The 27,363-nt window shown below is 43.2% G+C and overlaps 1 protein-coding gene across 1 annotated transcript in view; it reads right to left on the bottom strand.

Annotated features, from left to right (window-relative positions):
- LOC109429711 (torso-like protein) overlaps positions 1–27,363 on the bottom strand; it is a 155,589-nt gene that overhangs the window by 9,022 nt on the left and 119,204 nt on the right. The window contains exon 3 of the mRNA XM_019705721.3: positions 5,076–5,557. Coding sequence (XP_019561266.1) covers positions 5,076–5,312 — 237 coding nt within the window. The 5' untranslated portion in view covers positions 5,313–5,557. The remainder of the gene's footprint in view (positions 1–5,075; positions 5,558–27,363) is intronic.

Genomic DNA, 27,363 nt, shown 5'->3' with positions numbered 1-27,363 from the left:
GAGACCATGAAAAAATAAAAAAAAATATAGGGTTTCGAACTGCTTGGGCACCCGCGTCAATTCCCGGCACATCACAGCAAAACAAATCAAAATATCACTTACCGCATATTTTCCAAACGCCCTTCCGTAGGTAATCATCTCCCGCAACCTTTGAGCTACACTTTCACTCTGAAGCCGCACAAGTGCTCAAAACAAATATTACACGCAGACGGGTGCACTTCGGCAGCACAAAGATGGGTGCCGAAGTGATTTCCCATTTGATTTTGCTGGAATTCGGCATTGGTGCCGAGAATTGGTGCTGGACCAGGTGCAGCAAACTCGTTCAAAATCAACTTTCCAGCAGAAAATCTTCACAACAATCACTGTTAACAACAAGTTTACGCAATAAGGTATCTGAATCAGATGGAAGAAGGGGACGAAAACGGTCTTTTTGTTGTGAATTTAGGTAATACATAATTTTGTTTACATGTTGTGCCGGAAATAGGGTAAAAACCCTATTTGCATATTTTTTGCACTAAATCACAATCTGGCCAATTTAACGAGTTTTTTCTGAAAACTAGAATTCAATTGCTTTCAAATAAAAAAGAAGTTTAAAATCGGTTAACTGGTTCAAAAGTCATGTTCTTTTTTTGAAATTTTCAAGTTTTTTTTTTCGATAAACTACAAACCCACCAAGTTTCCCGACAATATGAGTTGCACTATATCCTTTTTCTATGGAATGGATGTATATTTCTTTATCAGCTTCTGAAATGCGTGCATTTTTAATTTTGCATGAATATTACATTAATCTCCAAAACTTTACACCGTATTATGCATAAAATAATGTGAATACTCTCAGAAGTTTTAATTCACTTTTGTAGGTTTCTCGTACTGATTGCATTGCTGTTATATGGCTCAAAGTCACCCTCGAAATAAACTATTTGTGCTACAGCTCGAATCCACCGCAAAAAGAAAAAAGAGCACGACGAAAATGTGATTGCTCAGGCGCAAGAGAGTATGCAACAGAATGATATGCGCTGATTTTACGAAACTGTCAATGGCGTGCGGAGAAAAACAGCGCCTTCTCCCGTCATGTGCAACGACCGTAATGGAAACTTGCTGACAGGCAAGACAATGGTGGCTACCAGGTGGAGAGAGGTATTGTTAAACGGTGGGAGTGGAAGAGCGACGGACAGAATTCGAATCGACGACGACGGACAAGCTGTGGAACCTCCAACGCTAGACGAGGTCAAGACAGCCATTAGGGGACTGAAGAACAACAAGGCTGCTGGGAAGGACGAACTCCCGGCCGAGCTTCTCAAGCACGGTAGTGAGCAGCTGTATCAACTCTTACACCGTATTATATTGAAGATATGGGAGGAGGAAGAACTGCCTGCTAGTTGGTTGGATGGTCTCATTTGCCCTCTTTTCAAGAAAGGGCATCGACTGGAGTGCGCGAATTACAGATGAATAACACTCCTCAATTCAGCGTACAAAATTTTGTCCGGAGTTCCGTTCCACGGGCTGAGGCCGATTGAGGAGTCCGTTGTTGGCGAATATCAGGCAGGATTTCGTGAGGGCCGATCAACGACGGACCAGATGTTCACCCTGCGGCAGATTCTCGATAAATTTCGAGAGTACAACTTGCAGACCCATCATCTGTTTATTGATTTCAAGGTGGCGTACGATTCAGAGAAGAGAAACGAGTTATGGCAGATTATGATCGAACATGGTTTTTCGGCGAAGCTGATTAGACTGATTCGAGCAACGCTTGACGGATCGAAATCAAGTGTACGGGTTGCGGATGAAATTTCGTCATCGTTCGTAACCTTTGACGGACTGAAGCAGGGCGATGCTCTTTCGGTTCAACATAGCACTGGAAGGAGCGATAAGGAGAGCTGGTGTGCACAGGAGCGGAACCATTGCCACGAAGTCGCATATGCTCCTGGACTTCGCGGACGATATCGACATCATCGGAATTGACCGTCGGGCCGTGGAAGAGGCGTTCGTACCTTTTAAGAGGGAGACTGCGAGGATTGGACTTACGATCAACACCACAAAGACTAAGTACATGATTGCTGGTGTTCAACGTCGGTCCGGCCGTGGTAGTGGTGACGAAGTGGTGCTAGGTGGGGAAAAGTTTGAAGTTGTGGATGAATTTGTTTATCTTGGTAATCTAGTGACGTGCGATAATGATGTTACCCGCGAGGTGAAAAAACGGATTGCGGCTGCAAATCGGGCCTTTTCGGTCTGCGAAACCAGCTGAGGTCCCGCAGGCTGCAAACGAAGACAAAACTCGCGTTGTACAAGTCTCTGATTCTCCCGGTCGCTTTATACGGTCATGAAACGTGGACGTTAAAAGAAGTTGATCGGAGAGCCTTTGGAGTCTTCGAACGTAAAGTGCTGCGAACAATACTCGGCGGTAAACTGGAGGACGGCATCTGGCGGCGTCGCATGAACTACGAATTGTACCAGGTATATAAAGAGATGGATATAGTGAAGCGAATACAACACGGCAGGCTGCGGTGGGCTGGACACGTAGCTCGTATGGCGGAGGAACGACAAGCTAAAATTATATTTAGCAGAGAACCAGGAATAGGTCGTCGGCTACGTGGGAGGCCGCGCACACGTTGGCATTTTGCAGTTGAGGAGGACCTAAGGATTGATTGATTGATTTGTCTTTATTAGAGAGACTTTCAGCCCTTGGCTGGTTCGTCTCTAGGACCTAAGGACTCTAAACGTTCAAGGCGATTGGCCCAGGACCGAGGCCAGTGGAGGCGGATACTTCATTCGGCCTAGACTCACCGCTACGAGTTGTAGCCCATCAAGTATCAAGTAAGTAAGCTACAGCTCGAATAAATAAGTTTTCCATGCAAAATAGCACACAAAACCAAGGAAACTCATATTACTTTTCATAATAACTGTTCAATACACCTAAAAAACAGCTGCTTCAGTGATGTTATGGTGTTTACTGGGCATTTTAAAACAACCATGTTGTACAGTACGCTCAACCATAAAATTCACATCACTTTTTCTCAACGGAAAATCAACACAATGTGACTTTTTTCTACACTGGATGGTCAATAGTAGTTATATTCACCAAATACTATCCATCTTTGACAAACATTTTAATAAATGTTTTTTGAGCGCAACATCTTTTTTGATTTTAGGCCCAAAGTTACCCCCAGGCCCAATGTCACCCCGACTGGCGGTACTATTGTTGATTATGTCTCATCTAAAATGTGATGTTGAGCAAATAAATGTGTGTACATGAACAAAACTCATAAGTTTAAGCTGCAAGATCCTAGAAGAATTCCTCCTGTAAAAAAGTTTGGTTTCCTCAAAATTTTCCACAAAATCTAGTTAAGTTTGTTTTTATTTGTATTAACGAGATTTTTAGCCCTAGGCCCTAGGTTCATCTCGGGACCAACGTATTACTTCCCTTCCGAAGGAAGAACTCACATTTTGCGAGTTTGTCGGGAGTGGGATTCGATCCCAGGTGACTATCGGCGTAATAGTCAAGTGTTCTAACCATCACACCAGGTCCGCTCCATCTAGTTAAATTGTTTTTGAGCTCCATGTAAAGGTAAATAATTTGTAAATTTAATGGGAATACAAATATATGCCAATCATTAATACTAATGCTAAAATTAGTTACAAATGATTATATTGAATTCTAGTTCAAAAAGTAATAAATGGTTAATCCCTGGGCTTGGATTATATCTTCCAGGAAGCTTTGATTTCAGACATGTGGCCGATGTGCTTTGCAGTAATGATTGGAATAGCTGAATGTATAATCAATGGCAAACAATTCTGTAAAAATCAGATCTTCAAGTCATCTGATATAGTTATACTGATCATGCTGCTGCCTAGCATATCGAACATTTGTCGAAGTCATTTATGTGACGGGAAAATATAATTCCAAGTTGGTGAGAATATTACAAACTGAGGGAGGGTAATAGGCCCAGTCAGACCCCTGAATGGGCAATGTGGGTTAGTGTGTGGGAATGCCATTGAAGGTTTGTAATATTCTCCGAGGCTTTCGAAATCCAACAGGGCGCGTCCCCGGGTTGCGGATAGGGGGAAAAGGGAGATATTTCGCATTTGTACTGTAATCAGCTAATGTGATATTATCTCCTATGGTGTTGTAGTGCGAATGAATGATCTCATACTATGGGAATTCGAACTTTGTAATGTTTGCTTATTTACTTCAATTTTCTAAGCTTGACAAGGTTTTGAAGACAAACATGAGATGAGAGAATTGCCTAACAGGAAAGTCACATCAGCAAAGCTTTTACATATGCAAATGCTATCCATGGGGTCATGTCTAGCATTTAATATGTATGGCAATGACTGATTCTTACCTAGTAGGGGTACTACAAGACCACGCGGACAATTCGATTAAAGGCTTAATTGGGGATAATATATCATCCAGAACTGAAGGGACATTTTTTCCGGGGTGACTGGCAAGTCGGAGAGGGAAGAAGTTACCGTTTGTTATAATTGACAAAATAAACAATCGGGCGCTTTTTCTTTCTACGACTTGCTTGGCATTTTGTGGATTATTGTTTTTGGTTTTGGAAGGTATGCGATTCCCCAGTCAACCATTGATCGTATAAGATGTTGCATAAGATGATAATGTGGAGGCGATATACGTACATTTTACATGCGCCTAAATGGAGGCATGCATGCATATGGCCTCCACTTTATCATCCTATGCAACATCGTATACGATTACTGGTTGTCTGGGTCACTATTGAGCCTTAAAATTATTTTGCATCTGAATAGCATTGATATTGTCAAGTCTGTACCAACACCCCAACCCCTCACCAAAATACCCTTTTCCTATCCCATGGCGTTTATGTGGTCAGCAAAGACTATTCAGCCATTACCCCTCCCTATCATCGGCTTTGGACTGACTTGCGCTCTCATTGCCCCACCAAATGCTGCAAAATGAAAATGAAAATGAAAAAGTAATAAATGGTTAATAACCTAAATTAAAACATAGTTTGTTAGTTTAGTCGCGATGTTTCCAGTCCAGGCCAGATTAATGCATATACATGCTATAATAACAGAAAATTACCCTTCTTACGCACCTTGAAGATATTCTTAGTTGGTTCCTTGAACAGCCACGTCTCGCTATCATTGTACGAGATTACCTTCATCGATATCGATAGGTAACCATAGCGGATGAAGATATTGATTGCTTTTCCGAGCCGCAGTTGTGATTCGCGCTGGCCCACACAGCTGTCCAGCGATGAGAGTAACAACGTTAGCAACAATAACGGTCCAACCAGTGTGCCCAGCACGTTGAGCACAATGAGCTTCGTCATAACACGTCGCAATGAGGGGGGCGTGGTCCCTCCCTGCGCTGTGACTACCGTTTCTGTGTACCGGCCGTTCTGTAATCGCTACCGTTGTAATGTACAATTCTAAGCGAGGCAGCCACCACTTTCCGTTCATAGGTCTGGTTTGCCAGCCTTTAGTGCATAATGTCGTTGTTGTTAGTCATCGCTGGGAGGCCATGGGTGCAGCCAGTGTGGTTCAAGGTTCGCCGAGGATTATGAGACAGCATCGGCTGCAAGAAGAAGAGAAATAAGATCAGTTAATTAATAGGCGAAGGAAGATATCAAAAGGGAATTGAACTGTCCGATCGGACAATGGCACATTAGGTATTATTTAAGATGCCACTTGACTTGCACTGTAGTGCAGGTACTCCATGCACCTTGTAGACGTCTTAATTTAGTATGTCGCTGTTTAGAGTTCAAGATCGATGTCGAAGCGACGGTTGAATTATGATCCACCACAAACTGCGTCGTTTTGGAATACTCTGTGTTTGCTCTTGGCATGGATATGCGATGAAACATACGATGTGCGTCTTGCATTTGCGGTAGATTGATAAAAGTTCAACTCGTTCGTTGGTGGCAGTAAGCATGATCTATTAGCGAACCTTGACGGGTTGTCTTGACTGAACTGCTTTAGAATAGAGCTAAGTCGGAAATGTGTCTTGTCATGATAGATCGACACTTTTTTGTGCTTCACAATAATCTTGGAAAGACGTGGTAGATAACAAAATATTCAGAAAACCTAAAATGTAAGTAATGATCAGGAAATATGTAATGATTATGGACAGAAAAAGACTTTTCACTCCTGTATACTTTTTGAGTTCCATTTCGGCCCCGTATCAACTGTGCAAAATTTCTCCTTGATCGGAGAAACTATATTTTAGCGCCAGCCATTTTAAGTTTTCATACGATTTACTATGGGAGAAATCACTTTTTCAAATAAAAATCGCCACAGGTTGACCCTTCATTCCTAAAAATATCAAAGGATGATTTCTGTTGGAAATTTCATGAGGAACCCGCTATTCTACTGAAACCGGTGATTTTAGGACCCTTAAAGGCCGAAAATGTGCTTAGAATTGCGATATCTCTACTCGTTTTTGAGTTATTGAACAAAATATGGTAGGTTTCCTTCGGAATCTTAAAAAAGGTCAAAAATGCTGATTTTTTGGTTGTTTATTGTCAATAACTCGAAAACGAGTAGAGATAGAGCAAATCTAAGCACATTTTCGGCCCTTTAGGGTCCTGAAATCACCGGTTTTAATAGAATAGCGAATTTTTTTGTCGGAAAGAAATTCATATTTTTTTGGTCCCATATCATTTTTGACAACTTTAGGCACCTTGAGGGACCAATTAGCCTTGAGATACGGACTTCAAATTTTTAAACGATTATTTCTTAGCTGAAACGATCATTTTCCACTAACGAACTTATAACATCTCTAATTTTCGCAAAATAAGGTACGGCCTTTTGAACACTGCCTCACAAACACGTTCCCCTAAACACGGCCAAACAATGCTTCCAGCTGATTGGTAGCTAGGCAAGCAGTGGAGATTGTGGAGGACAAACGTCTATGAATCCCAGTTTAGCATTCCACCACAACCGCAGATGCACAAATCTCAAAAAGAGGCACGGCCCAGAGGTTCATGGCGGCACTGTCTCAACGAAATTTGACCGGGCCACAGGTTAAGGCGATGGCGAGTAATCTCCCTGGATGAAGATCTTTCATTTCGGCCCTCTGCACTTCCGTTCTACGCATAGTTGTCCCATGTTCGACAAAGTTGCGCAACAAATTGAATTTACAGTCATAGTGAAAAATCACTTTTATTTTCATCAATTTTTACATTTATCAACTTAACTAGGTGTTCTGTGTATTGTTACACACTATCATCCTGATTTGATAAAATAAATTTTTTATCAAGGAAATAAAGGAAGTCGACAGAAATTTGACCTGACCACAGGTGAAGGTGATTGCGGGCAATCTTCCAGGATGAAAATCTTTCATTTTGGTCCTAATCCCACTGCTCAGGACTGAAAAAAGGTAAAAGCAGTCCCAAAAAAGAATTTACGCATTCGATGTATATGTTCATACCTATGATCTTCAGGCTTAATTTTCACCTTCTAAATAAAAAAATCACACTTGTTCGCACCCCTAGCGAATACTATAAAATCTCTCATTTCATTAGCTACTTTAAATATCTACTCCCTTGCTCTTTGAGTAGACTATGATCAATAAAGCCATAAAAGTTTCAATTATGTTTTTTTTTTCTGAATACTCGGGTATTCCTAGAATATTTTTTTACTCCAATGACTCAGTTGATGTTGGTGAGGTGCTTTTGAATAGCAATATAAACACGAGTTCAAGTTTGCAGTAGAAGCATATTAGTGTTATATTAGTGTTACGTTTGTAAATTAGTTGTGACGTATGTAAAGTAGTTTTTAGAATTTTCCATGAATTGCCAAATGTCCCAAAACTCCATCAAATAGTATACAGAGGGTGGCCAAAATGTTTGGGATAGGCAACTTTTTTTCTCTCACATAAAAGTTCAACATGGTGTAACTTTTCATAGAGTGCATCGAATATTCTCAAATTTTGACTGTTTATTAACCTATTATATGTGCATCAGTGGTACAATTTTGAGCTCGATTGGTTAATCTTTCGCGAAGTTATAACTAATCTGGTAAAACACTATTTTTAAGACAATCAATTTTTGAACTGTCATATCTCGGAGAACAGTGAACCGAATTGAATGAAATTTTGAGCGATTATCAACAATATAATAAAGCTTGAATATTCATCAGAACATAGATACTTTTTAAACGATGAAAAAAGTTATGATGGTTTGACATTTTCACCCATTTAGAGGAAAATGAGTCAAATTTAATACACTGCACAAAAATTACTAAATGTGTTCTTCCTTTAATCCAAATAGACTCTAATATATCTTTTTATAGATATCTTATGAACAAAAGTAGAAAATGTTTGGATATCAAAAACAAAATTTTATGACATTGATGTAAAAAAATGCATTTTTTCGAAAAAGATCCAAAAAGTGTCAATCCATCATAACTTTTTTCGACGTTTAAAAAGTATCCATGTTTTAAATGATTTTCAAGCATCAATATATTGTGGTTAAAAGTTCAAAATTTCATTCAATTCGGTTCACTGATCTCCGAGATATGACAGCTCAAAAATTCGTAGTCTAAAAAATAGTGTTTTACCAAAATAGTTATAACTTCGCGAAAGATTAACCAATCGAGCTCAAATTTGTACCAATGATGCACATATAATAGGTTGACAGACAGTCAAAATTTGAGAATATTCGATGCACTCTATGAAAAGTTACAGCATGTTGAACTTTTTTGTGAGAGAAAAAAAGTTGCCTATCCCAAACATTTTGGCCATCCCCTGTATTAGGGCTGCGCATAAGTCGTGATATAAACTTTATGGCTTTAGGCTTGTTAGTTAGTTCATGCGCTGCATTGAATACCAATGATCGCCGGCCACCTACATGGAGCAAAGCCATGGCTCCTATATAGTATTTTCCGCTTAATTGCGAATTGTAGTTTTTTTTTATTATCGTTTCGTAGAAAGCGATGCATATGTTTGGTGCATCAAAAAGTGGGTCTCGGTTACGAATGGAACCAACATTGTTAAACAACATGGTTAGCTTTTTTTGTCTCCCCGTCTTCACGGTGCGTCTGGTAGAACAAATTTATTACAAAAAAATGGGCATCGCTAATTTTTACGCTACGTTGACGCTACCAGCTTTCATTCAAGCCCAACATCGAAATATTCCATCGGGGGAACTTTTTCATACAAAAATTGGGTATGTTTGTTAAGTAGAAATAGGGATTAATTTGGAACCGTGCATTTTGTATGGGGAAAAACAGTATTCTGAAAAAGTTGTTCGGGATCCCTCGGTGGATTTTTTTGTGGAACACGTTAAATGAAAGCTAGAAGTCCATATTTTCGAAAAACGGCGGATTTGGCGATGCCTAATTTTTTGTGATAAACCTTCACCATATGCACGCCGTGTCTTGTCTACAAACGGGTGAATGGAGGCGCGACGTTTTGTCTTTCCTTGCATACAAAGCTATCGCTTGGCAGAAATTTATATTACCTAGTATGGTTTGTTTTGCTTTTGATTGTTAGTTCAACAACTGTCCGACTTTTTTATGAATAGGGGAAATATGGCGTCGGCATACACCATTTTTTCGATGTGCACTGTGCAGGATTTTCATTCTATGTTCGTCCAAGAATGAGTTTTACAGTTGCGGTCTATTTTTGTATGAAGCAGCATCATTCGCCAATGCACCGTTCTGTAGAAGAACTACACCTCGACGATGAAATCCACCTTTGGCTGAGAATAGAATGAAAAATCAAACAAAGCTGTAATCCATTTTAATTGGATTTTTTACTAACTTTGTTGTAATATTCTTAGCTGCCATTTAAGTAAAACCATGTTGAAGTCAGCTGTTCTTTAATCAAATATCCCATAAACTGAAATAGCACAGCATAGCTGAGCCGACGGTACACATCCTGGGGTGACTGTCGATAGAGACGCTAAATGCGCCAGAAAAGTTGCCTGGGACTTGACAAACCTTTCATTGAACGACCTCTTTGATCGACACCTGGTCAAGTCCTTACGATCAGCGGGGATGGGGAGGAAATGTTGATTAGATATCTATTCAGATTATGTTCAAGAACTTGGGCCACTTCGTGCATAGATATCTGGAGTTGGAAGTTGGATGGGGCATAATGGGATGCTTTTCATGGTGAAAAAGCGTATGCCTATGTATGGGTAATTGTTTTAAATCGGAAATTTTAGTTAACACTGCCAGGTCAATATAACGCTGAAAGAGTAAATATTAGGTAACAATGAGGTAATTTTCATACAGAATATGTAAAATACATTAACTCAATCATGTTTTTTTTTCAATTGTTGATCCATAAATTGTCAAAGAAATAGAAGAGATAGAAAATAATTTGGGATAACATGTTTCGATCTCACCTAATTGGGTTAGTTTGTTGGCAGATACATATTTTCGGCGTGAACAGGATCCTCGGAACCATCCCTGAATCGCTGCAGGTTATTTATCGGTAAGGCAGCATCTTTCCGCATCTTTTTATCAAAATGCCTTTGCAAAATTAAGCGTCACATTTGTTCCTGTCATAATTTTTTCTCCAATCAACGTCAACACCGGAAGCACAGACAAACAGACGTATCACTTAAAACAAATTGTGAAAAAAAAATTATCGTCACGAAAACATAATCGCCCAATGCTAAACAAGCTATGTTACGCAAACCACTCAGTAGGTGGCGGTAGTGAGCAAACGTCAAACAAGAGTAAAAACGATGTGAGCGCTTTGACCGAGTGATTTGCGAACAACAAAATATTTGAACTAACCGTTAAACATGGTAACGATGAAAAGTGAGTAGAGTGAGACGTCTGTTTGTCTGTGCCGGAAGCTTGAGATGACGCAATCTTCACAGATTTGATGTAGTTACTTAAATAATTTAACATTTATCATAATAATAGAAAGACGTTTACATGGACCGAAGGCTGAAACTTATATCATCAAATATGCCATATACTGAAATGCGCATAATTTCGTTAATTCCTGACCGATTTAGAATCTCCTGGCACCAACTGATTAGGGGTTGTTAATAAACCACGTGGCCATTCTTTGGGAGATTCTTACTCCCTCCCCCCTCGCGTGGTCTTTCGTTCATACAAAAAAAAATGTATGGAATCCCCTACCAACACCCCCCCCCCCCTGCCCCCAGGGTGACCACTAGATTTATGGATGGCCCCTTAAGGAACACATATATTTTCGGATTGTGAGCAAAATAAACCTGTTAAATCGTACGGTTCCCGGGAATTCCGGATTTCTAGGAACATGTATTGAAACAAGATGGTACCAGGATATCCCAGCACACTTCCTGACTCAGAATATTATTTCTAACCACCTTACGTTTATCCGTTGGATTTTTGATAAAACGGTCAATCTGAACCAGACTCCCCGTTGGATTCAATGGAAGCCGTAAAATTTAATGGCCATGTGGGCTGCCCTATTGGACAGCACGCGCCCTTTGTAATAGTGTTTCTTTAGCAGCCCTGCCCAAGCTGCTCTGGTCATTTCTCGCGCTTAGTATCATACGGGCGTATCTGCAATCGATTTTCTCTTTGGTTAATAACATGGCCGACAAATCATTTTTGGTTGTTTTTGTTGTTTTGGATGCTACTCCTAGTCGTCCTTTACCGAAACACACCGAGAGATCATCCAAATACAGTATGTATTTCCCGGAATAATCTGAAGCAGGGAATGTAATTATCGATCACGAACGCGATCATAGAAAACTCTCTCACCCGCATTATCGGCGAAAAAAGACGTGCGATAAAATCAGACCCGATTTTCTCCCGAGAATGTGTTTTCGCTTGTCCCGCAGCGCCGAAAATGGATTATAACCAGCAATGAAAAGCCGACTGGTTTGCTCTCTGCGCTTTGTTCGCCTTTCCGTCTGGCCGTCGCCACCAAAGGTAGCTTTTATGAATCAAATTTCAAGACCAACAATTGAAAAGGCCACAACAACATTTTGTAAACAAACATGTTTCTATCGACATGAGGCCTTTTGAACTCCACCCACACACCTCACCATCACTAACAGAAAGCGCAAACAACAAACTTTCTGATAGTGGTGGTGAGATGCGTAGGTGGATCTCAGAAGGCCTCAAGTCGACAGAAACGTGTTTGTTTACGCAATGTTGATGTGGCCTTTTCAATTGTTAGTCTGGATTTCTTCCTCCTTTCGAGTAGCTTGTGTGATCGCATGGTTATAGTGCGCGCTAGGAAACATTTTTGTGGAGGGTCTAGGTTCGAATCCCATTGGCGGCACAATTTTTGTTATTTACCTCCTGATAATTATCGCGATAACCGACAAGGTGATAAAGTTGGATAGCGAAAATGGCAAGAGCGATTTTCAGTTTTCGGCTACCTTTGGTCGTGGACAACAGCCAGGGTTCCTGATTTCCACTTTTCATCTTCTTCCCCATTCGAAGACAGTCAGCAGCGAACGGTTGTCGCTTGAGTTCGTGTGTGTGCTTGTCAGCGACGATAGCAAACTCCGGCGAACGGTGGGAAGCCACACTTGGAAATTATTCATTCGTCCACATTCGCATCGCAAGCGAATGCGATTCGTGAGTGATGCGATTGATATTGTGCATACGAATTATTGATGTTTTCGAATTATTTTCTTTGCTAATCTAGCATTTCAGCGACAATACAGTAAAAATGTATGCATTACATGCAGAAATTCTCTTACTTATGATAATAGCCGTTTCGATCGCTCACCAGTATTCTTCACCATTCGCCATTCATTCATTCGCTTGCGATCCAAACTGCGACGAATGGCAACGAATATTCATGTCAAGCAGATGGCTCATCGCTTCCCACTGGTGATGGGGTTGCGTGTTTGATCACGACGATCCGTTTGCTGCATCTTTCTCGATTCGCTTCAGCAAAGAGGAGTGAATATGAATGGAGTGAGGCGAATATACCGATCCTTGACAACAGCAGCGAACGATAAACATTTTTCGCTGGAAAAAGAATCGTTGAATTGTTCGGTTGCTCGGAAAACGCCAATTTTCATCTCAATTTGCTGATAATTTCATTCCCTGATCCGAAGAGAAAATCGCTGAAGAGAAATCGATCATTGTAGGTTTTTCAATTGCTTGTCACGTTTTTCTTCGCGTTCATGAAAAAAAAAATACTTCCGCTGGTGGATCGATCGGTATTACGTTATTCGGAAAGTTTTCCGCTTGTTAACCCTTTATAAGGCCGAGAAAACTAGAAGAGTTGTCAACGCATACTATTATGGAAATGATTATATACATGATTACATGTACAAAACAATTTGTTTGAAGGAAACTCTCAAAAATCTAGGTGGCAATATAGTTGCCACTGCCCGTTTAGGCCAAAAACGCTGGTGGATATATAGTTGCCACTGCCCGTTAACCCCAAAAACGAACTTTTGAGGTGGCAATATAGTTGCCACTGCCCGTTTAGGCCACCAGCGCTGGTGGCAATATTCTTGCCACTGCCCGTTTAGGGTACTTTTCTTCTTTTGACTTCGACAAAAAGCCGGAAAAGAGATTTTAGAGTGGAATGGGGCTTAACCCATAATATAAACTGTGTAGTTCAGCTCATGTCAACCCAGAATTTGATTATTTCTTAAAATATTTACCTAATCTATAATTTTACAATTAATTTGAGCTAATTTTCTTCACGCGGTCAAAATTAGTCATTTTTGAGACTACAAATGGCTCCTAAATTGTTGTTAAAGCTTTGTTTAGTACCAAAAAAATACCAGGCGTTGTTAGTAGTCCCAATTTTGCGTAAACCAAAAAAAAGGTTCGAAATACATTTTTATAAAACAGAAAAAAAATACAAACAGTAGGTGGCACTATAGTTGCCACTGCCTTATAAAGGGTTAAAGTTCATCTCTTCATTAGTTTGATTATATTGGTAGTTCGGGTGCTACCTTGTATTGAATGTGGCTGTATCGTGTGTGTTGTTTTGTTGCACTTTGTGCAATCTGGTGGATAGTACGGCCGTGACGAGTGCGTTATGGTTGGAAGAGTGACATTTTGAAAGGGTGGTGAAATGTACATGAAAGTTCTTTGAACGCCCGTTGGATGCCACCGCAAATGGGCAAGAAAAAAAAAACAAGTGAAGTGCTGCATGTGTTGCCTCCACAGATCGGATGAACTGCAAAAGAAAGCAGATAAATAAGAAAACGCGATAAATCTAGATGCGTTCTTTTGGGGGATTTTCGGGAATCTTGCGGAACGGGAACAAGTATTTGCCGATGATGAAAGATGTACCTCGCGTAGGAAACCTTTCGGATGATGTTGGAGCGGATTTTTCATGATTACTGAGAGACTGCAGCGTACACACCAAAATTTTATTGCTGGAAATCAGCAAAATTTTGCTGATTTTTGGTGTGCTGTACAACCAGCAATCCTTTCAGCAAAATATCGATTGCTGAAAAACCAGCAATGCGCGAATGCGAAAAAGTGACAGCTCGTTTACTGAACTATCAGCAATACGTATTTGCTCTTGCTGAATAACCAGCAATTCATATATAAATAATAACTGTTGTTTTCCAGCAATTAAAAGGCTTCCCGAGTATGTTTGTAGTTCATCTATATTGTTATTTCGGTTATCTATATGTGAAAACATAAACTTAAACAATTTCCGACTTAAAAAAAACTTTATCCTTTTGCCATCTGATAAAAAAATCTCAACTAAATATTTTCATGCTTTCGTCTCTTCCCGCTGGCGAAGACCTGCAAATCAGGACAACAATAAACTCTTTGGTATTATTTTAGAACTAAATGCATGTACTTACCAAACAGTGCTTTCAAATAGAGAATTCAGTTGTTTAGTGAATTACCAATAAATTACTGACTGTCTAGAAACAAAATTTTGCAATGCAAAAGATCAAAATAAAAACGAAACAATGTTGTTTTGAAGTTCCCATTTGATCGACATCGTTTTGCTGGTTTGCAGCAAAAATCAGATTGCTGATACCACCAGGGTGCGAGGACGCCATCTTTGAGAATCCAACATGTTGTATGCAAACATTTGTGTATCCACAAAGGATTCCATTGTGGATACACGATAGATGTTGACTCCTGTCAGATGCATTAAGTGGGATTAGGGCTGCCACATACGTGGCTGATACGCATTCAGCATTATTTTTTACTGAATTGCGGCGATTTATAAAATTTGACAGCTGAAGTACTGATACCCAGCAAAATATGTTATTGAACAGGATTCAGTAAATTATGTTACTGAATTTCAGCAATCCGCCGACAGAAATGCTGTATATCAGTAAAACGATGGATTGCTGGAATGCTTTCAGCAAATTGGATTGCTGAAAGACGAATAGAAAATTTGGTGTGTAGGTTTCGCAGGATGTGACAGGATAATCTACGACGAACTACATCCCCGCAACTTCGACATCGTGGCGTTGCAGGAACTTTGTTGGACTGGACAGAAAGTGTGGAAAAGCGGGCATCGAGCGGCTACCTTCTACCAAAGCTGTGGCACCACCAATAAACTGGGAACAGGATTTATAGCGTTGGGTAAGATGCGACAACGTGTGATCGGGTGGCAGCCGATCAACGCAAGGATGTGCATGTTGAGAGTTAAGGACCGTTTCTTCAACTACAGCATCATCAACATCCACTGCCCACACGAATGGAGACCCGATGACGAGAAAGAAGCGTTCTAAGCGCAGTTAGAGCAAACATACGATGGTTGCCGCGTGACGTAAAAATCGTTGTCGGCGACATGAACGCGCAGGTAGGAAGGGAGGAAATGTACAGACCGGTAATCGGGTGAAACAGCCTGCACGCCGTATCGAATGATAACGGCCAGCGATGCGTGGTATGGTAGTCCGAAGCACCTTCTTCCCCCGCAAAGATATCCACAAAGCCACCTGGAGATCACCCGGTCATCAAACAGAAAACCAAATCGACCACGTTCTAATCGGCGGTAAATTCTTCTCGGATATAATCAACGTCCGCACATACCGCAGTGCGAATATAGATTCGGATCACTACTTAGTCGCTGTATGCATGCGCTCAAAACTTTCGACAGTTATCACCACGCGTCGAAGTCGAACGCCGCGGCTCAACATCCAGCAACTTCGTAACGTAGAAGTCCTACCAAAGGAGGAGCAGCTTGGCGCAGCTACACTTGAAGATGGCTGGAGGAACATTCGATCCGCCATAGGTAGTACCTCGGCTACAGCACTAGGCTTCGCGACTCCGAATCACAGAAACGACTGGTACGACGGCGAATGTGAACAGTTGAAAAACGAGAAGAATGCAGCATGGGCGAGAATGCTGCAACACCTTACGAGAGCGAATGAGGCACGTTACAAACAACCGCGGAACAGGCATAACTTCCGAATAAAGAAGCGCCAGCAGGAATAATGAGATCGCGAAGCGATGGAAGAGCTGTACCGCGCTAAGGACACACGAAAATTCTACGAGAAGCTGAACCGCTCGCGCAGAGGCTTTGATCCACAAGCCGACATGTGCCGAGATAATCACGGGAATATTCTCACGAGCGAGCGTGAGGTGGTCGAGAGGTGGCGGCAGCATTACGATGAGCACCTCAATGGCGACGTTGCAGGTACCGAAGGTGGCGTGGTAACAGATCTTGGAGTATGTGCACAAGACGAAAGACTTCCGGCCCCTGACCTCCAAGAGATTGAGGAGGAGGTTGGCCGGTTGAAAAACAACAAAGCCGCTGGAGCAGATCAATTACCTAGCGAGCTTCTGAAATACGGTGGAGAAACTCTGGTGAGAGCACTACACTGGGTCATTACCAAGATTTGGGAGGAGGAAGTATTACCGGAGGAATGGATGGAAGGTATCGTGTGTCCCATCTACAAAAAGGGCGACAAGTTGGATTGCGGGAACTACCGCGCGATCACACTACTGAGCGCTGCCTACAAGATACTTTCTCAAATTTTATGCCGCCGTCTATCACCGATTGCAAGAGAGTTCGTGGGGCAATATCAGGCTGGATTTATGGGTGAACGCGCTACAACGGACCAGATGTTCGCCATCCGCCAGGTGTTGCAGAAATGCCGCGAATACAACGTGCCCACACATCATTTGTTCATCGATTTCAAAGCGGCGTATGATACAATCGATCGAGAACAGCTATGGCAGATTATGCACGAATACGGATTCCCGGATAAACTGATACGGTTGATCAAGGCGACGATGGATCGAGTGATGTGCGTAGTTCGAGTATCAGGGACACTCTCGAGTCCCTTCGAATCTCGCAGAGGGTTACGGCAAGGTGATGGTCTTTCGTGCTTGCTGTTCAACATTGCTTTGGAGGGTGTAATAAGAAGAGCGGGGATAAACACGAGTGGGACGATTTTCACGAAGTCCGTTCAGCTGCTTGGTTTCGCCGATGATATTGATATTATTGCTCGTAAATTTGAGACGATGGCGGAAACGTACATCCGACTAATGAGTGAAACCAGGCAAATCGGATTAGTCATTAATGTGTCGAAGACAAATTACATGACGGCAAAGGGTTCCAGGGAGGAATCACCGCGTCTGCCACCCCAAATTTCTATCGACGGTGATGACATCGAGGCTGTTGAAGATTTCGTGTACTTCGGCTCACTGGTGACCGCCGACAACGATACCAGCAGAGAAATTCTGAGACGCATTATGGCAGGAAATCGAGTTTGCTTTGGACTCCGCAGAATTCTACGATCGAACAAAGTTCGCCGTCACACAAAGTTAACTATCTACGCTGATTAGACCGGTATAGTCCTCTATGGGCACTAAACATGGACCCTACGTGCAGAGGATCAACGAACGAATGGAAGGTGTTGCGTACCATCTACGGCGGAGTGCAGATGGAAGACGAGACTTGGATAAGGCGAATGAACCACGAGCTGCATCAGCTGCTGAGCGAACCACCCATCGTCCACATCGCGAAAATCGGGAGGTTACGGTGGACTGGTCACGTCATCAGGATGTCGGATAGCAACCCGACTAAAATGGTTCTCGAGAGTCATCCGACCGGTACAGGAAGACGTGGTGCGCAGCGAGCTAGGTGAGTCGACCAAATGGAGGACGATCTCCGGACCCTACGCAGAGTGCGGAACTGGAGACACACAGCCATGGACCAAGTGGAATGGAGACGGCTACTATGTACAGCAGAGGCCACTAGCGGCTTCCGCGAAATCGCGAATTTCCATTGTCCCTAATTGTCCCTTATAACCATTTTTTTGTTTTCTAAATCCAAATTATCAAATAAAAGAAATAGCGCTTAGTAGATTGAAAATGGAAGCAATATGCTCAACATGGAAATCCACACCCTACTAGACATATTTTTCAATTATTCCAAGAAAATAGATTTATTCTATTTTGCTGCCGACATCGTTTGCTATACTGCTTCAGCCGCCCAGCATAGGCGATGCGAAACGACGATGTGGTAATTCAATTGAAAATGCACTCGACCGCCTTCGAAACATCGCGAGGGAGCTATATGTGGGCAGCTAGAACAATCAGAACCAATTTGTTGACAGATTTTTTTTTTCTTGATTCGATGAGAAGTTCAAACAACCGCTGCTGACTGACGGGTAGACGACTGTTCAGTGTTCATATTTAGATTGAATAATGAACCCACAAATAATATGGTAATCAAGGGACCGGCTGGCATTTATTGGTTGACTGGGTTATGCAAAACATACGTTGACAAGAACCCGGTTCTCACAGTCCACTCGTGGATTACTCATAACTCGGGGTGTGGTGACTTCTGGATGACTGACAATCATCTATGTTGGAGATGCTTAGTGATGTCATTACGTGGTACCGAAAGGCGGGATTCACAATCAATCCAAGTCAAGTTGTAATTCTTTTTATTATCCGACTTGTGTCGGCATTTTCTTATGGAATCGGTATAAATCATTGTTGTTTCTCAAATTTTAATGAGTGATATTAATTAATTAAGTGGTAAGCGCAAGGATATTCAAATAAAATCATGCTGAAGGGGACAGGCTCGATTCAAAACGGTACAAAAACGTTTATTTTTGAAAATGTCCTTGACTATCTAGGGCATAGAGTTTCTTCGTATCTGCCACACGATACGCACATGTAAAATGATTGTTGGCAGATGAAGCTCTCAGTTAATAACTGTGGAAGACTGGAACTGTGCTCATAGAAAACTGAAGAACATGTGCGTAGGACGCATAGGACATGCATAGAAGCTAAGCGCTTTTGTCCCACTTGAAACTTTTCGTCAATAGATCTATCAAAAGCAAGCATCTGCTTCTATGATTTGAATTTGTATATTTTGATCGAAACCTTCATTCAAAGTCAATTCAATTGTCTATCTTAATTGCCAATTACTGTCGATTGTTTTGCACACCAGTAGTCGTTCGCTTTTTCTCGGTAGCCAATTTATCCATTTTAATCAATAAGCGTTGTCTTCCCACAGGAAAACTATAGCATACATGCCCCCAATTGAATACAATCAACCACCATTCTATTGAGCCCCAATACGCTCGCTGAGTTGGGTCTTGTTTGATCTTTCCGATTTTAGTCTGTACTATGATTACATAATCATGAAATATTTGATATTTTCATCCTCGTCCAAGTACTGAAACTGTTTCAACTTTCAAGACTGAGCTCTTTCAAAGTTAATGATAGGAGTGTTATAAAATAAAAACATAAGATGAGTGATCACTCATCTAGACTCGTTTACGCCATTTTATACATGGTAAGCAAATCTGACCCTGAGCCTCACTAATGCTATATTCAGGCCCGGATTAAGGCTGATGATGATGCTGATGTGTGGCTGCTGTTCCTTTTCCAGTCCGATTGGGGGTCCATTATGAGTTGCGGTTCGCCGATATCCAATTTCCAGGTCCGTTAGAGCTATATGCTCCGAAGAGGGTCAGGTGCCAGCTGCTCTCGGGGGGGAAGAGCAACTGATGAAAAATTGCAAGTGCCGGGGCTGGGTTCGAACCCATGACCATCCGCTTATGAAGCGAACGTGTAGACCACTGCGCCACGGGCCCCGACGAACCCGATTTTGCACTGGAAATAAGTGTCCCCTGATTCAATGTTTCGGCGATTCGTCTATGAATCTGGAATTTTAAAATAATTCTGAACTCTTAAACAACTTGAAATGGTAGGCCAACGCAAGAACACAATGCTGATGTTGTTTCCTAGCATGAGTTGCATATGAAACTTGGTCCCAGATGTGTACTTCCTGTAGGACTCGGGGTACACTGCTCCCTAAGATCCATAATCAGTTTGGACCTGAAAAGATTATTTTAGAAGTTTAGTGTCTATGAAGAATTTGTTCGATATACCAGAGTCCTTCTTTTTAAATGTATCACTCATGTGATTAATCCATCTAGAATTCAAACACGGGTCATACTTTAAGTCAACGAATAATTACAAGACCATTGCATACTTTTAGGCGTTTATCGGTTTCTGTCTCAATTTATAAAATTGACTCCACTTTGTAAAAACAGGTTTCGGTAAGAAATTAAAGGCCAGATTTGGATTTCTATTTAATAGATTCATTCATTTATTTAGTTAACATCAAATTCAAGATAATACTGAATCAACAATTTGCTGCCATAATACTCGATTTGCAGCTGCAGCTCTCCAACGTCGGTCACGCCCACCACTCGCCAGATCACGCTCCACCTGGTCCGCCCATCGTGCTCTCTGCGCTCCACGCCTTCTTGTACCAACCGGATGGTTAGCAAACACCAACTTTGCAGGGTAGTTGTCCGGCATTCTTGCAACATGCCCTGCCCATCGTATCCTTCCGGCTTTGGCCACTTTCTGGATGCTGGGTTCGCCGTAGAGTGCAGCGAGCTCGTGGTTCATCCTTCTCCGCCACACACCGTTCTCCTGCACGCCGCCGAAGATCGTCCTTAGCACCCGTCGCTCGAAAACTCCGAGTGCTTGCAGGTCCTCCTCGAGCATCGTCCATGTCTCGTGTCCATAGAGAACCACCGGTCTTATTAACGTCTTGTACATGGTACATTTGGTGCGGGGGTGAATCTTTTTTGACCGCAGTTTCTTCTGGAGCCCATAGTAGGCACGACTGCCACTGATGATGCGCCTTCGTGTTTCACGGCTCACGTTATTGTCAGCCGTTAGCAAGGAACCGAGGTAGACGAATTCTTCTACACCCTCGAAAGTATCCCCGTCTATCGTAACATTGCTGCCAAGGCTTGTCCTGTCTCGCTAAGTCCCACCTACCAGCATGTACTTTGTCTTAGCCGCATTCACCACCAGTCCGACCTTTGCTGCTTCACGTTTCAGGCGGGTGTACTGTTCTGCCACCGTTCCAAATGTTCTAGCAATAATATCCATGTCATCCACAAAACAGACAAATTGGCTGGATTTCGTGAAGCTCGTATCCCGGCTGTTGAGCCCGGCTCGTCACATAACACCTTCCAGGGCGATGTTGAATAGTAGGCAGGAAAGTCCATCACCTTGTCGTAGTCCCCGTCGAGATTCAAATGAACTGGATAGTTCACCCGAAATCCTTACGCTGTTCTGCACACCGTCCATCGTTGCTCTTATCAGTCAGGTCAGCTTCCCGGGAAAGCTGTTCTCGTCCATAATTTTCCATTGCTCTCCATTGGACGATACTGTCGTATGCCGCTTTGAAGTCGATGAACAGGTGATGCGTTGGAACCTGGTATTCACGGCATTTCTGGAGGATTTGCCGTACGGTGAAGATCTGGTCCGTTGTCGACCGGCCGTCGATGAAACCGGCTTGGTAACTCCCCACGAACTCATTTACTGTAGGTGAAAGACGACGGAAGATGATCTGGGATAGCACTTTGTAGGCGGCATTCAAAATGGTAATCGCTCGAAAGTTCTCACACATTAACTTGTCGCCTTTCTTGTGGATGGGACAGATTATCCCTTCCTTCCACTCCTCCGGTAGCTGTTCGGTTTCCCAGATCTTGACTACTAACTGGTGCAGACAGGTGGCCAACTTTTCCGGGCCCATCTTGATGAGTTCTGCTGCGATACCGTTCTTACCAGCCGCTTTGTTGTTTTTGAGCTGGTGGATGGTGGATGGCATCCTTAACTTCCCTCAGCGTGGGAGTTGGTTCGTTCCCGTCCTCTGCTGCACCAACATAGTCATTTCCTCCGTTGCCTTGGTCCTCCGTGCCTACATTCTCTTCGCCATTCAGGTGCTGCTTCCACCTTTCGATCACCTCACGTTTGTCCGTCAGGAGGATCCCGTCCTTATCCCTGCAGATTTCGGCTTGCGGCACGTAGCCTTTGCGGGATGCATTGAGCTTCTAGTAGAACTTGTGTGTTTCCTGTGAACGGCACAGCAGTTCTATTTCCTCGCACTCCGCTTTTTCCAGGCAGCGCTTTTTCTCCCGGAAGAGACGGGTCTGCTGCTTCCGCTTCTGTCTGTATCGCTCCACATTCTGTCGGGTTCCAGCTGCAGCATTATCGCCCGCGCTGCATCCTTCTCCTCCAGAACCGCTCTGCACTCCTCGTCGAACCAATCGTTTCGTCGACTCCGTTCTACGTACCTGATAGTGCTTGTGGCATACCAGTTTAGCACCCTATGCGCAGAGATGCGAATCGTCAGCATTCGCGCATCATCGAACCCCGCGACCCAACCGCGACAACAATATTCGCGCTCCATCAGACATCGCGACGTCGCGACGCGCACGTCGTCGGTCGTCAGCGATACGAAGACTCGAGCCGGTCGGTCAGCAGAAACCGCGCCGCCGACGATCGCCCTCTTTCACATCGCAGCAACCGGGCAGCAAGCACGTGTCATCCAAAAAACAGGCTGGAGGCAATTTTGCGGCAATCGGCCGAATCTGTAGTGCGGAAATTTACATTGGTGATCCTGCCAGGTTTGCTGCTTTAAGTTTTAAGAGCAAATAAATTGTGAAGGCCGAAAACATATTCCAATATAAGCTAAATGGTAAGCATATTTGGTGGAAGTGGTTTTTTTTTCATACTCGCAAAGTAATGCTATTTGATTGTGCAATGACGCTGAAGAGCAAGAGAGGTTATGAGTGCTGATTGAAAAAAATGCAAAAAAAGAACCACACATGGACTTGTGTGAGGATCCGGCGCGATTGGAGTTCCGCCGGGGGAAAATGAAATGAGCCACACATGGGCTTGTGTGAGGATCTGGCGCGATTGGAGTTCCGCCAGGGGGAAATGGAAAAATCCACACATGAACTTGTGTGAGGATCCGGCGTGATTGGAGTTCCGCTGGAGGGAAATGAAAAAAACCACTCATGGACTTATGTGAGGCGCGATTGGAGTTACGCCGGGGGAAAATGAAATGAGCCACACATGGACTTGTGTGAGGATCTGACACGATTGGAGTTCCGCCGGGGGAAAAAGAAAAAATCCTCACATGGACTTGTGTGAGCATCCGGCGCGATTGGAGTTCCGCCGGGGGAAAATGAAATGAGCCACACATGGACTTGTGTGAGGATCTGGCGCGATTGGACTTCCGTCGGGGGGAAGTGAAAAGAACCACATGGACTTGTGTGAGGATCCGGCGCGATTGGAGTTCCGCCAGGGGGAAATGGAAAAATCCACACATGAACTTGTGTGAGGATCCGGCGTGATTGGAGTTCCGCCAGGGGGAAAATGAAATGAGCCACACATGGACTTGTGTGAGGATCTGGCGCGATTGGACTTCCGCCGGGTGGAAGTGAAAAGAACCACATGGACTTGTGTGAGGATCTGGCGCGATTGGAGTTCCGCCGGGGGGAAATGGAAAAGTTCACAAATGGACTTGTGTGAGGACCTGGCGCGATTGGACTTCCGCCGGGTGGAAGTGAAAAGAACCACATGGACTTGTGTGAGGATCCGGCGCGATTGGAGTTCCGCCAGGGGGAAATGGAAAAATCCACACATGAACTTGTGTGAGGATCCGGCGCGATAGTCTTCCGCCGGGGGGAAGTGAAAAGAACTACACATGGACTTGTGTGAGGATCCGGCGCGGTTGGAGTTCCGCCGGGGGGAAATGAAAAAAACCACTCATGGACTTATGTGAGGCGCGATTGGAGTTCCGCCGGGGGAAAATGAAATGAGCCACACATGGACTTGTGTGAGGATCTGGCGCGATTGGAGTTCCGCCAGGGGGAAATGGAAAAATCCACACATGAACTTGTGTGAGGATCCGGCGCGATAGTCTTCCGCCGGGGGGAAGTGAAAAGAACTACACATGGACTTGTGTGAGAATCCGGCGCGGTTGGAGTTCCGCCGGGGGGAAATGGAAAAAATCACACATGGACTTGTGTGAGGATCCGGCGTGATTGGAGTTCCGCCGGGGGGAAATGAAAAAACCACTCATGGACTTATGTGAGGCGCGATTGGAGTTCCGCCGGGGGAAAATGAAATGAGCCACACATGGACTTGTGTGAGGATCTGACACGATTGGAGTTCCGCCGGGGGAAAATGGAAAAAGCCACACACGAACAGCGACATCGGAGTGTGAAGATCCGTACGAGAATAAAGTATTGTCGGTAAATTAAAAAAATCCAGACGTTATGCACGTGGTTGTGCTTTTGATTGAGTGCTCGTATTGAAGAGTATCTTATGCATGTGGATTACCGTCAGAAAATGCAGATCGAAGCTCGAGAAGTGGCAGCTCAATGTTCATAAATCCGCATACATGGACTTGTGTGCGCAATTTCAGACGCGTTTGGACTACCGTCGATATTGTATGGGAATTCATTTCTTGATTTTAACGATAAGCTACAGGATGCTCACGTGTATTCATGTTCGTACGACTTGCGACAACGACAGCTTGTTGTGACTCCTTAGAAAGAAACCCAGTGGACAAGGTTATGCGTCAGCCTTTGTGGTGTACTGATAGCCTCGGATGTGCTTGGAGAGTCACCGAAATAAGAAGTATCTCGGATTGAGAAACTATGGAAAATATAAAAGTTACTGTACAATTTTTATAGATTCGGAGTTGTTGGAAAGCATTGAACGCTTCTTTCACAAGTTGAACGTGTCCTATAATGTTGAAATTAGGTAGCGACATTAGTAATTTTGGCGAATTGTGAGTGTCCCAGACGACTCGATTTGCGCTGCAGATGAAGGAAAATTTCTGTTAAACGAAAAAAAAAAACTCAACTGGTCCACCAGATGTTTCATGTTGTGGTTTCTAAGGGTTGTAATTATGAGGTGCTATTGCGGACCGATTGGACAACCGTCTGAATGAGAACGATTTCGCTTAGGAAAAGATTTTGTGTCAATTTAATATTCTAGGGCGAGTTTTGTTTCACGATGAAAGGTACATTTCGTTGAAAAAAATCAAGAAAAAGAAACAATCTGGTAGCAACCGGACATAAAACTAGTACATGAACCATCATTCATTACGTCTAAGTTTGCATTTTTTAAAGTTTTTCAATAAGGAATCTGTCAAACTACTGCCACGCAAAGGCATACGTACCATTATATGGAGCTTTTAGGACATGCACCGCAATTAGATTGCTAATACATGCTCAGTAACATTTTTTTAAATAAAAGGCAATGTTGAAAACAACTTGTATAAATTCGCGAATTTAAATCGATCAACAGATTATGTCATTGAAATTCCTGTTAGGTATGAATCACTTAACACGGGCATTTTGAAACATGGACAATCGGCAGAATAATTATGTTTCAAACAAAACCGTGCATGGAATAATGACATATTTAAGGATTCTCAAATAAATGCTTTGTTTGTATTAATAAATACTCCTTTCCAATTTAAAACTGTAAATGTGCTCCAAGAACACAAAGTTGGAGAGAAGCAGTCGTTCCAGTGAGAACGTAGAGCCACAAAGAAAAAGAAGAAGAAGAAGAAGAACCATGACAGCAACTAGAGAGATCACAATGCTAAATTAAAAGCTATGGTTCGTGAGGACAAGCGAAGGCGGAAGAAGCATCCTGAGTAACGTTATGATTGAAAGTTAATATAGAGTGAAGGAAGAATCGATATTCAACCTACATAGAAATGCAGTAATGGAGGAGTATAATGCATTTGGTCAAACCATAGTCGTCTCTAAATGACGAGATGCGGTTCCAACCATGCGAAAGGGCCCTTCCGGTGTTCTGCAAGTGAGAAACAAGTGCAAGTTTATTCAAAAAACGTACAGGACCTCGACGAAGCAAATTTTAACAGCTAAGAAGTAAAATTTGTGAATATAACTGGCACACGACTCTTAGGATCATGAGATCGTCTGAGATTCTGGAAACGAAATGTTTCTGTTGTTGGCTTAGTGGGTTTGCCAAGAATCAATTAAATTACCCTGTGTTTTAGTAAATCAATAGGTTGTCGAATTTGATTGATTGATTTGTCTTTATTAGAGAGACTTTCAGCCCTTGGCTGAGACGAACCGAGGTTGTCGAAATAATATTCCAGACGCCTTCATATGCCATATACAATATGTGGGAGATGGTAACCTTTTTTTTTTGTGTGTTTTTGTCGAGGGGAGAAGGAAGATGTGACATACCAGTTTAGCACCCTATGCGCAGAGATGCGAATCGTCAGCATTCGCGCATCATCGAACCCCGCGACCCAACCGCGACAACAATATTCGCGCTCCATCAGACATCGCGACGTCGCGACGCGCACGTCGTCGGTCGTCAGCGATACGAAGACTCGAGCCGGTCGGTCAGCAGAGACCGCGCCGCCGACGATCGCCCTCTTTCACATCGCAGCAACCGGGCAGCAAGCACGTGTCATCCAAAAAAAAAAAAAAAAAAAAAAAACACGCGCTGGAGGCAATTTTGCGGCAATCGGCCGAATCTGTAGTGCGGAAATTTACAGTGCTCTCGACTGCGTTGTTGATGGCTGCTTTGACTGTACTCCAGCAGTCCTCTAGAGGGGCCACATCGAGCACACCCTCGTCCGGCAACGCTGCCTCGAGATTTTGCGCGTATGTGGTGGCGACATCCGGTTGCTTCAGTCGCTCTAGATCGTACCGGGGCGGCCGCCGGTAATGTACGTTGTTAATAGCGGAGAGTTTTGGGCGCAGTTTAGCCATCGCCAGGTAGTGGTCAGAGTCGATATTAGCGCCACGATAGGTCCTGACGTCGATAATGTCGGAGAAGTGCCGTCCATCAATCAGAACGTGGTCGATTTGCGATTCCGTTTGTTGTGGTGATCTCCAGGTGTACCGATACGGGAGGCTGTGCTGGAAGAAGGCCATGTTCTTGGAGGCGGCGAAATCGATGAGGCGTAGGCCATTATCGTTCGTCAGCTGGTGGGCGCTGAGTTTTCCAATCGTCGGTCTGAATTTCTCCTCCTGGCCTACCTGAGCGTTTAGATCCCCTGTGATGATCTTGACGTCGTGGTTTGGGCAGCGGTCGTACTCGCGTTCGAGCTGCGCGTAAAATGCGTCCTTGTCATCATCAGTGCTTCCGGAGTGAGGGCTGTGCACGTTTATTATGCTAATGTTGAAGAAT

This window comes from Aedes albopictus, chromosome 1, assembly GCF_035046485.1.
Source record: "Aedes albopictus strain Foshan chromosome 1, AalbF5, whole genome shotgun sequence".
NCBI classification, from domain to species: Eukaryota; Metazoa; Arthropoda; class Insecta; order Diptera; family Culicidae; genus Aedes; species Aedes albopictus.
Note: the sequence above shows the minus strand (reverse complement) of the source record. Positions and strands in the feature narration are given on the sequence as shown.